Here is a 12382-nt window from a genome sequence, read left to right on the forward strand (position 1 = left end):
ATGTATACATAAAGTAATAACACTTGTATGTTTTTCTCTTGGAAATCAGCTTTGTCTGAATTTGGGTATTCTACCCAGGCAAAGAACCCATAGAAGAGCTAAGAGGTAGTCTCAGGACCTTATGTCCTTCTCAGTGACATTTGCAATTACTATACATTAGTTAAGCTACCAAAAATAAAAAAAACGATCTCCAAGATAAAGCCATAACATAATCTTCCATATGATATTTTCCTGAAAATTCAATATGGTTCTTTTTTTGTATTTGTGCCTTCAGTCTATCTGTGGTATTGGAATGAGACTGTCAAACTTTCCCCAGGATACCTATGTAAGATCTAAAGCTCTATATGCGGAGTGAAGTGTCTCAGACCATGATCTCCTTATTTTCTCAGAAACAGAAACCATGAGAAAGCTAGAAGGGTATCATATGTCAGGAAAGTTAGAAACAGGCCTTAAGATGTTGGGAGGGTGTGACCAGGCCCACATATACTTAAAAATAGGTAGGTGAGGGAACTAATGACTTAAATAATTAGGCCCAGTGTTAGGAATCACTGACTTCATAAAAAGTAATGTCACACTTAATTACATCTCTCAGCACTGCCCCAATACCTATGGCTCTTTAGTACTTCCCAGTGTGGCCAGAGTATAGTCTCCAAGTAAATTCTTGTGGAAAACTGTGTTATAAGTAACATCTAACTCTGCTTTGTATAAAGGCCCTAGATCCCGACCTGCAAGGCATGTTGACAGAGAGCCTCTTACAATGTAATCAAAAGGGAGGCCTTAACATCCTGAGAACTACTGGACTGTTTGCTGTGGCCAGTAGAAGCTCAGATGGCATTCTAGAGTGAGAGCTACCACAGAAATTTTACTGGCTCTTCTCCTCCTCACATACTACTCCAGGGCCTGTAACTCTTCCCAGCACCTTCCACAGGGCCCCCTTCACATCTTTGTTCCTCAGGGTATAGATCAAAGGATTGAACATGGGGGTAACAATAGTATAAAAAAGGGCAACAAACTTTCCCTTGCTTTCAGAATATCTGCGGACTGGCTGAAGATATGTATAAATGCCAGAGCCATAAAAGAGAGACACCACCACGAGGTGGGACCCACAAGTCCCAAAAGCCTTTCTGCGTCCAGACCTTGACTTGATTTTTAGTACAGCCCGAACAATGTGAACATAGGAGCCTAAAGTCAGAACTGCAGGGCACGCTAAGGCTATTGTTCGTGCCACAAACATCTTAGCTTCTGTTCCTTCTGTGTCCTCACAGGCCAGCTTCAGGAATATGGGCATTTCACAGAAGAAGTGATTGATTTGATGGCCACAGAGTCGCATGGCCGTCACAAGTCCTGTCTGAATCAGAGAGTTCACAAGGCCTCCTATCCAGCAGGCGATGGTCAATGCCCTACAGAAGAGGGGCTGCATAATGGTGGTGTAGTGGAGTGGATTACACACAGCAGCATAGCGGTCAAAGGCCATCGCCACCAAAATCAAACATTCTGTGGAGGCTAGAGCAAGGAAAATGAAGAGCTGGGCCACACACCCTCCATAGCTGATGGTCTTGTCAAGTCCATGGAGGTTGATCAGGAGCTGGGGCACAGTGCTCGTGGTGAAGCAGAGGTCCAGGAAGGAGAGGTGGGAGAGGAAGAAGTACATGGGAGTGTGCAGTCGAATGTCCAGTCTTGTAAGAGCGATGATGGTTGTATTGCCAAAGACAGTTAGGGAGTAGAAGATCAAAATAATGACAAAAAAGAAGCCTTGTAGTTGAGGCCAATCTGAGAAACCCACCAAAATGAAACTCTCTTTTGAAGTGGAGTTGGAGTTTCCCATAGCATTTCACTTGTACAAACACTAAAACTCAACTCTTTATTTCCTGTGAGGAGTATGGGTTAAAACACTACTGTCAATAGTCTACAAATACTCAAAACTCATGCTCATCATCTTCTCATTTGCTAATCCATCCCATGGATCCAACATTCTTTCTATTCTGTTCATCAGATAGGAAATCTCTGGTTTAAGGTGTTGTGGCCCTTTTTAGAACTCCAATCTTGCCATCTGGATTTTTCCAGACAACTCATTCCTTTGGGCCCAAGGCTTCTTTGTCTGAAGGTAGAAATTCTATATTGCTTCCCTGATGGCACTGAGTTCCAAATCCAAATGCTGTTACCTGGCCTTTGACAGCTGCTGGGAGGGGAAGAGTCTGTATTATTTAATGATGTGACCCCTAATAGGTTTAGCAGACATCAAGACTAGATGAGCAACACTGGACTGGATGTGGTAAAAAGAAGAAGAAAGCTCAGAGTTGGACGGAAGGTAGAGAAGGAGGTTATGGGAAGTTTGGGGGAGGTGTGACTATGTTGAAAGTGCAGTGTATGAAATTCTCAAAGGATTAATAAAAATTTTATTAAAATTTAATGTAGTGTTTGAGGTGCAGATGACACATAAAGAGGTTGTCTAGCATGTGTAAGATCCTATATATCCTATCCCATCACCCAAGAAAACCAAAATACATACATGTATAACATGAACCTCACAAAAAGATAGCATTAGTGCTGTTCTCATTTGTTCCTTTTTATGGTTTATTTAAAAAAAAAACAAAAGCAAACTTTTTTCATTTTACATACCAATCCCAGTTCCCACTCCCTCCCCTTCTCCCATTCCCTCTACCTCCCTATTACTCTACCCCCATGCACTCCTCAGAGAGGGTAAAGCACATTGCTTTGGGGAAGAATCAAGTCCCTTCCTACTACGTCTAGTTTGAGAAAGGTGTCCATCCAAAGGGAATGGTTCTAAAAAGCCAATACAAGCAGAAGGGAGAAATCCTGGTCCCACTGCAAGTGGCCTCAGAGTCTGCTCCAGCCATACAACTGTCACCCACATTCAGAATGTCTAGTTTGGTCCTATGCTGGATCCTTCTCTGCCTGGTTGGAACTGGTGAACTCCCATTAGCTCAGGTAAGTTATTGCAGCAGGTTCCCCATCATGGTAAGTGACCTCAGAAACTCTACCAGGGAACTCCTACAGCTGATAAATACCTTCATGATGTGGCAGAATACAAGATCAACTAAAAAAATCAGTAGACCTCCTATGTACAAATATAAAGAAGCTGAGAAAGAAATGAGAGAAACATCACCCTTCATAATAGCCACAAATAACATAAAATATCTTGGAGTAACACTAACCAAAGAAGTGAAAGACTTGTACGGCAAGAACTTTAAATCTTTGAAGAAAGAAATTGAAGAAGATACTAGAAAGTGGAAAGAGATCCCAGATTCTTGGATAGGTAGAATCAACATAACAAAAATGGCAATCTATAGATTCAATGCAATCCCTATGAAAATTCCAACACAATTCTTCACAGACCCTGAAAGAACAATACTCAACTTCACATTGAAAAAAACAACAACAACAAAATCCAGGATAGCCGAAACAATCCTGTACAATATAGGAACTTCTGGAGGCATCACAATCCCTGACATCAAGCTCTATTACAGAGCTACAGTAATGAAAACAGCTTGGTACTGGCATAAAAACAGACAGGTTGACCTATGGAATTGAATCAAAGATCTGGATATTTAATCTGCACACCTATGAACACCTGATTTTTGACAAAGAAGCTGAAATTATACAATGGAAAACATCTTCAACAAATGGTGCTGGCATGACTGGATCGCCTTTTGGCTTGTGAGGCAAAATTGTGCAAGTAGGTAAGATCCAGAATCAGCCAGGCTAAGATCACAATCTGTTTCCCGCCCCAGTGCTCACTTGCTTCCCTTTGGTGAGTGTATGTGATCCTTGCAGCACTCACAAAAGGCTCATTCATGTCAGCAGGCGTCTGTCAGAAGGACCAAGAAGCGTATACATCTGTCTCTGCAGGGAAACAAAATGGCCTAAGGTAAATACGTGGCTTCCCATGCATGGAAACATACATAATAGAGCATGCCTGAAACATGTACCCACGTTCATCCACGGATAAAACCATCTCTGAACTTCCCAGGAAAAGGCATCTTTTCTTCTTAAGTCAAAATTTCATTGTGTTTTCTGTCTGTACTTTCCGACTGCTTTTCAGTGAGTACCACAAGTATTTTAACTGCCCCTGCCCCATCAGCGATGCTCGTGATGAACTCAACAAACTGTTTTGCACTTCCTTGTTCTCTTCCAAGCTGAGAAGCTCCTAGGCACTTAGGAACACAGGGGAAAAAGGTAAGGTCTTGTCTTACAGTGTATAAGAGGCATTAAATTAATGCTAATTTAATGGCATGCAGTAGATATTAAATAACTTGAGGGAGACAATTGGCTCTCCTTTCCAATCTTATGAAAATCCATGTTGTCTAGCAACTTCGAGAATTAACTATGAATGCATTTTAACAAACTATACTAGGCAGGTGTGAATAAACATAACTTTCCCTTTAAGTAGACATTTATCATAGCTTGAAAAAAATCTGAATAGGATACAGGAAAGAAGAAAAAATGTGAGTAACCAACAGAACCTTCACCCATGCACCTGCTCCATACAAGCAGATTTGGCAAATTAACACATTAATTGTTGTACCGAGTCTACTATACTGGAAGTCATCACAGTGCCCTCGCTGGAATAGCCACTCCAGGAAGGTATTTGACTACCGTGCTTGAAGCCTCTGTGGGAAATATGAAGATGAGGTGAATTGGGAAACAAAGCATGAATACACACAGAGTAACCAGGACACCCAAAATGGTTTTGGACGACTACGGCAGTTGAGTACAGCCAGTTATGACGGCTGCACTCACCTCTGCATATGGACTTTATCACCTTTCTGCAGGCTTGTTTCACACAAGAATAAAATAATCATGTTTTACAAGATTTTGATGAGGATTAAGTGCCGTGAAACACTCTAAAAGGATAAAAATGACAGCATGTACTTACTTCTACCAGCAGTCTGTCCACACAGTTAAGTTTTATGTTTTTGTTTTTGGTTTTTGGTTTTTTGAGATAGGGTTTCTTTGTAGCTTTGGGGCCTGTCCTGGAACTAGCCCTTGTAGACCAGGCTGGCCTCGAACTCACAGAGATCCACCTGCCTCTGCCTCCCGAGTGCTGGGATTAACGGTGTGTGCCACCACCACCTCCAGGCTTCACAGCTAAATATTAAGTTGTGTTTGGGTCTTTTCAATTATCTACTCATTTCCCAATTGATTTCTTGGGGGAAACGGGCTCTTAACAAGTGTTGACTGTATTAATGAGTACATTGCTCTTATGGTACCGTGCCTGGTACTTTAAGATGTCCAGCCATATTTGTTTTCTTGAAGAAGGAAAGAATAAGCAGTTTCATATAGCTCCTTAATTAGTAGCACAAGGATTTTAATTGTATCCATCCTATTGATGATGTGTTTAATGATATGTAGATAGCTTAATATCCTTGCAGTACACAAATTAGACTGACTATATGAAAGATGACGGACTCGGAATCCCAAAGGATCTCAGCATAACTAACAAAGATGCTGAAGACAGTTTAGTGGCTAGCACATATGTAAGGCAGAATTCGCTTGAACTGCAAACTTTTAGCTGGACAAAAAAAAGAATGGAAGAGATAAAATTGAATGCTTTAAAGCCATGCATTTAAAAAGTAGAAAGGGGCTGGGCGGTGGTGGCGCACGCCTTTAATCCCAGCACTCGGGAGGCAGGCGGATCTCTGAGTTCGAGGTTAGTCTGGTCTACAAGAGCTAGTTCGAGGACAGGCTCTAGAAACTACAGGGAAACCCTGTCTCTAAATACCAAAAAAAAGTAGAAAGGGAAAATGGCCTGGATGTATTGACCAAAGGGTAAATAAAACCAGCAGTGCTGACTTAGCTATGGAATTTTATCAAATGCAAACTGAGCCTAAATGCAACATAATACTCAGCTGTGACTGCTTTGGTTTAGAAGTGAGCCTGGAAGTCATTCTTTCCACCGGTCCACCAAATGCTGCATCTCCCACACCTGTACACATCCTTAAACCCAGGACTTGTTTGATGAAACCCATGTGCATTTCTTCAGCCTTTTATGACTTTCCCACTATGTCCTTCAGTTACTCCTGCCATATTTCTGGGTAATTAACTTCTTGACTCCTTGATCTATCATTTCTACTTTCTCTTGCTAAATTCCTTCATTTATTTTCACTCTACCTCACACAACCAGTCCTGGAAAAACATAATTCAGGATAGTCACTAGGTCTGAAATTAAATCTGTAAGTTGACCTATCTCATTCAGCCGTCTACTTTTGGTGCCTAGAATAATGACTGGTATGTGAAAGTCCTCCATAGGAACTTGACTCCCTTGCTCCAGCTCTTTAGCCGTGCCTTAGGAGAGCATGAATTCTCGCAATGATTACAGTATTGCTTAAGAAGTGGACTGTGACCATATCCTACTTCCCTGAGAGCTGTTCTTTTATTTGGAGATCTGGGGTACAAGGTGAGATTCCCAATGCAAGGTAGTCCCAAAGGTGAAGACTCCCTCACCCCATTCTCCACTGACTTCCTTCTGTAGAAGCAAGATCTTGGCTCAAGTGGCTGCTTCTGTGATTCACCTGTGGGGGATGTGCACCACTTTCTATTGCCTAGAGTCCTGCAGAGGGCACACTGCTCTGCCCAACCACAGTACCTAGGTTTATCTAAAGTGTCCCAATTATCTCGAGGCTGATGGCATCTGTTTCTGGCTCCCCTTGTCTGCACACTGCTCATGTATCTATCACTCAGGTGACAGCTGCTGCAGTTATGACACCTTCTCAGTCACTCACAGTGTTTTTCTTCACTCTGGTAACTGGGGTCTTCTTGATTATACTCATGTTCTGAATCATGAAAAGAAAATCTCTTGGGAGCCTTTTGCAAACATTTAAGGACACCAGTAAATGACTCCTCACACGAATGCAATGATGGCCTCAGGCAGAGGTCACAAATCATTCCTAGTCACATATCTCATAGCTCAGGCTGATTTTGACCTGTGGCACCCTGGCTCGGGGGCTGGGCAGCTCTGTGCTTTTTCTTGTAGGTTCAATACATGTTGCTGAAGAATGGGCAGACTTCTTAGGCTACACACATATAGACATAGGTCTTTTCTAACTGACTACCCTCCATACACAGAGGAGAACAATGACCTTCAGGGTCTACTGGATTCCATAGCCAAGAAGAGTAACATTTCAACAATTTGTATTTCTTTTTATGTTGCATACGTATTTCATCCAGTAAAAATGAAATAAAGTTAGCCGATGTAAAAGGTACTAATTATTAATGCTTTCCTCTCAGCTACCCACCAGTTGTTCAAAATCATCTTGCTGTAACTTTATACTTTTGTAGCTCAGTGTGAAGACATTTTTAAAGCAAAGGTGTATAAAAATAGAGTGCCTAGAAAAATTTGGCATTCATGAACAGTCAAAGCTTCCATATCAGGTTCTGAAAGTTGAACATTTCAGAATGTTAGGAAAATGTTCCTGCATTAACTGGATATTTGGGATGGTTTGGATTCTCCTGCTCAGCTGTGATTTTTCCTTATTTTTCTGATCTTAAGTTTTTAAAGGTTGCATCCCTGCTTGTAATCTCCTTGGCATACATAAGGTATTTTGACATTTATGTATTGGCTTTCTGGAGTATAATAGTCAGTAGTCACCTGTGTTGAAGTATGTGTTTATGTCTGAGTATGTGTGCACATCTGTGTGCCTATGTATGAGCTCTCTAAGTAACATTTATGATCAGCTGTCATAAACAGTGCTCATGAAACATCCCCATGGTGAGCCTACCTATAAAAGATAGGGACTAACTGTGTAGTCTAGACAGACCTTGACTTCACATCCTCCTGCCTTTTCCTCCCTAGTGTTGGGATTATAGGCTGCAACCATCATGAGCAGCCTGCTGTCAACTAATTGAATGACATTTTCAGATTATGATAGAATGATATTCATGTAGTGACAGTCAATCTACCTGAGCAATGAAGATGTTGCTTATTTCTTCCCACATCTTCATGTTCAACTGTGTATTTTCCGCTTTGAATCTGATTTCACTTCCACCTTTTCTGCTTGCATGTGTGGTTCTTTTGTCACTGTTTGAGAAGTTAACTTAGTTTATAGCCACCAAAGTGTCCTACTAACGCCCCCCCATTACCATCGACTCTTTTAAGAACTGTCATTTAAGAGAAGATAAAATAACTGGCCTGGATCATATTCCTCCCACACTAAGAATTGTTGGCGGAGGCTGCTCATTTGTTTCCAGTTGCCCTGAGCTGAAATAATCACACAGAAGCTATATTATTTACAATACTGTTTGGCCAATAGTTTAAGCATATTGTTAGCCAGCTATTTCATCTTAAATTAACCCATTTCTATAATTTTATATTTTTTACAAGGCTTGTGGCGTTCCAGCAAGGTTCCGGCTGGCATCTGATGTTTCTCCTCTGGTGACTACTTGGTGTCTCACTGACTCTGCCTTATTTCTCCTAGAATTCAGTTTAGTTTCCCCTGACTAGCTCTGTTCTGTCCTGTCGGAGCCAAAGTAACTTTTTTAATGACCAATGGTATACAGAGGGGAATCCCACATTATAAATTACACAGCATCTCTTCCATTTCCAGAAGTTTTTAGGATGATCTTCATTATCTTAATTATCTCAAATATAACTATAAAACCTTCTTGTAAAATAGCCCAGACAGTTTAGTAGACAATACTACATTGAGCTGATTGGTTTTTACAATGCCTTCTGATACAAAATGTCAACTCTGAGATCCGATCTCCATAGTTGTCTAGTATTCCAAGTCTTCCTTGATTTCACTTCAAAAACTGTTGACTACACCTCTAATTCTTTATCCTCTAATTTTGAGAATATCTTTTACATTTTGTGAGTAGTCAAATGAGTAGATAGGTGAATGGGTCTTAGAGAATGTGATTAGTGATAAATGTTTTTACTTTAATTTAACATCTCTCTATCCTTGAACCAGATAATCAGCAGAGTGATATCCCCTGTTTATTATATAATAGAATACTTCTTTATTCTGGTTTAAAATTGTGAGGCTAGTGTAGCTCAGCCCATCAGTACTCACTCAGAGCTCCAGGAAAGGAAACTGTTGCATTGCCATCTTCAGTTTTCTTGGTCTCCAAGGTGATGTGTGACCCACCTGCATCTAGAGATGCTCTAGGTAGAACTGATTTATGTTGTAGGGACCCAGCCTTGAATGAGAGCTCTTGTCTGGAGAACTTACTTATTTTTTATGATTGTTCATGACTCCCTTTCTAAGGAGGAGTCTTCTCACTGGTGATCATAGCCTAGGGGATGGCAGCATTTTCCCAATGTACTCTGTATTACCCCTTACCAGTGAGACATGGAAGGAATGGGCATATTATCAAACCTCCTCTTAACTTAGTGCATCTCACATGCCCTGGGGAAATTGTCAAAGACTCCTAAGTTGCAGCAAAGAAAAATTGTTTGGCAAGGTTGGCCTTGGAGATGTCTGAGTCCCACTGTGGCAATTACAACTAACGAAAGGGTTTTCTAAGGCATTGAATGCAGTCTTCAGATCTCTATATTCCCCATACTGCCCAAATTCAGTTCTGATTAACATCTTCATAATATAACTTTTTGCCCTTGTGAATTTACTCTCTGAGATTCCTTAGCCTGCATTTACTTTCATCTCATTTCTTTATGTCTCTGACCAATCAGGCCAAATTTCCTCTCCCATCTGAAGAGTGCTGTGTTTACCACACTTCATATTTTCTCATGGTCTCATTTATATGCATCATTGACCTAACTGAGTGTTTCCTTAAGTAATGTTTGTTATATATCTCCCTCACACACAAATATAATGTATCACTTGTAGACAGAAGTTTTTGTCCTGCCCAGGTCTTCAGCTATTCATTCCCAAGGAAACACACAGAGGCTTATATTAATTATAAACTAGTTGGCCTATTGCTCAGGTTTAAACTTATATTAACCCATAATTCTTGTTCGTGTTTAGCCACATGGCTTGGTACCTTTTCTCAGGGAGGCATTCTCATCTTTCTTCCTCTGTGTCTGGCTGGTGACTGACTCTCTGCCTTTCCTCTTCCCAGAATTCTCTTAGTCTGGTTGCCCCACCTATACTTCCCACCTGACTACTGGCCAATCGGCATTGTCTTAAGCTACTACGAGTGATAAATCTTTACAGTGTACAAAAGCATTACCATCCCACAGCAATCACTATTGTCCTAGGTTACTTCCTACGGCTGTGGTAAAAACACATGATCAAAAGCAACTCTGGAAGAAAGGAGTTGATTTCACTTTATGACTCCCCAGTTTTAGTCTAACACTGAGGGAGGTCAGTACAGTAACTCAAGGCCGGAACCTGGAGGCAAGAACTGAAGCAGAGGTCCTGGAGGGATGATGCTTCGTGGTTTGCTTCCCACGTTTTTCTTAGTTTCCTTTTTATCTCACCCAGGACCACCTGCCTGGGTGGGGCACTGCCCACAGTGCTGGGCCCTCCTACACCAATCACCAATCCAGAAAATGCCCCCACAGACTTTCCTACAGGCCAATATGATGGAACCAGTTCTTCAATTGATGTTTTCTCTTCCCAGATGACTTTAGCTAGTGCCAGGTTGGAAAAAGAAAACAAAACAAAAACCACAACCTGCACGATTAGGTTTGCCTGTTGTCTTGTTCCATCAGTAACAAACTTAAGAACAATATTTTATCAATATATTCCAGTTCATGTACTGAAAATTAACATGATTCTACACAGTGTAGTGAGTTAATTTTTTTAGTTTTTAAAAAACTTTAATATTTCACCAAGTACTTAAGTTTTATAACCATGATTTCTTATATGAAATCAATCCAAAAAAGGATTGATTTGTGTCTAAAATAATCTTTTACATCTATATGGAGTTGAATTACTTTCCAAAAATGTTTTCTTGATGCTTTGTGGATTTCACATCATGCATCCCCATCCTATTCAACTCCTTGTCCCCTCCCTTCTGTCCTCTGCCCTTGCAACCACTCTCCTGAAACAAAATTTTAAAGTAAGCCACGTTCAGAGAGTCCGGTTTGATCCGCATGATCCAGAGAAGCCAAGGACAATGGCACTGGGTTTTGATTCTACTCCATGTACTGGCTTTGTGGGAACCTAGTCTGTTTGGATGCTCACGTTCCTAGACCTGGATGGAGAGGGGAGGACCTTGGACTTCCCACAGGGCAGGGAATCCTGACTGCTCTTAGGACTGGAGAGGGAGGGGAAGAGAGGATGGGGGAGGAAGAGGGAAATGGGAGGAGGGGAGGAGGTGAAAATTTGTAATAATAATAAAAAGAAAAAAAAAACCCAAAATTTAAAAGTAAAACAAAACAGAACAAAAACAAACCCACAAAACAAGTAAGGAAATGTTGGTATAGAAGCTGCAGTGTGGCCCAGTGAGTCACATGTTTACCCTTTAGTCCATACATCTTTTCTGGTCAGTGGTCACTGCAATGAGTCTTTGGTGTGGTTTGAGGCCTTTGACTTCTGCTACACCCTTGATACTCAGCCCTCACTGGGACGCCTCTTGGATATCCTATTGTTGCCTGTGTCATGGAGATCCTGCTGCTTTGGATTTGTAGGTCCTCCTTCACATGCTCGAGCAGTTCAGAGAGGAGGTAAATATTGTCGGGTTGGGGGAGCAGCTATTTTATAGTCCTGGTTCTGGATGTGGACGGTAGCTGGGTTGGTCAGCTCACCAGCTTTCCCTCATTGTCACCACCAGGACGGCTCTCTGGCACTGCCCCAGCTACTCCCCCAGTGTAGCAGAGAGTAAGGGGGGGCAGTTCTCCTGCTTTCATACCCTTGGGTCCGTTCACCCTCATTTGTACCACCAGAGCCAGTTCTACTGTGTTGTCCAGCTGAAGTGCAGAGCTAGCTCTCCAGATTGTTGCCATTGGTGTTGGTGAGGGGCAGGGCCAGCTCTTCCATTCTTATGCCCCCAAGGCCTGCTAGGGGTGGGGAGGGGATATTCTGAGGGAGGGATCAGGGGCAGCTCTCCTGCTCTCATATCCCCAGGCCTGGCTTACCTGTGTACCTGCCCACAGGGTCAGCTCTAATGTGCTGCCCAGGCAAGGTGCCATGCCTACTCTCTCATTGCTGCAGCTGGTGAATGGTAGGACCAACTCTCTCACTTGCTGCAGATACAAGGGGTGAGGGGAGGTAGGGAATTTTTTTCCTTGCCCATCCCACATGGCAGATGAGGGGAGCAGGGTGAGTTTTCCTGATCTCATGCCCTGGACCAGCTCACCTGCACCCCAGAAGACAGGGTCAACTCTATTATTCTGCCCAGGTAAGGTGCAGAGCCTGCTCTCTTGGGTGCTGCCAGTGTGTGTGTGGGTGCAGTGCCAATTCTCTCTCTCTAATGACCTTAGGGGCAGCTCCCCCATGCCCTACTGTGACGAGGGTCAGGG

At 42.1% G+C, this 12382-nt stretch overlaps 1 protein-coding gene across 1 annotated transcript; it reads right to left on the minus strand.

Annotated features, from left to right (window-relative positions):
- Positions 1 to 862: 862 nt before the first annotated feature.
- On the minus strand, positions 863 to 1825 carry LOC119811501 (olfactory receptor 10-like). Its single transcript, XM_038325428.1, has one exon. It carries the CDS (start codon positions 1823 to 1825, stop codon positions 863 to 865), a length of 963 nt encoding a protein of 320 aa, XP_038181356.1.
- Positions 1826 to 12382: the final 10557 nt, after the last annotated feature.

The sequence above is a fragment of the Arvicola amphibius genome, chromosome 4 (genome assembly GCF_903992535.2).
Source record: "Arvicola amphibius chromosome 4, mArvAmp1.2, whole genome shotgun sequence".
Taxonomy (NCBI): Eukaryota; Metazoa; Chordata; class Mammalia; order Rodentia; family Cricetidae; genus Arvicola; species Arvicola amphibius.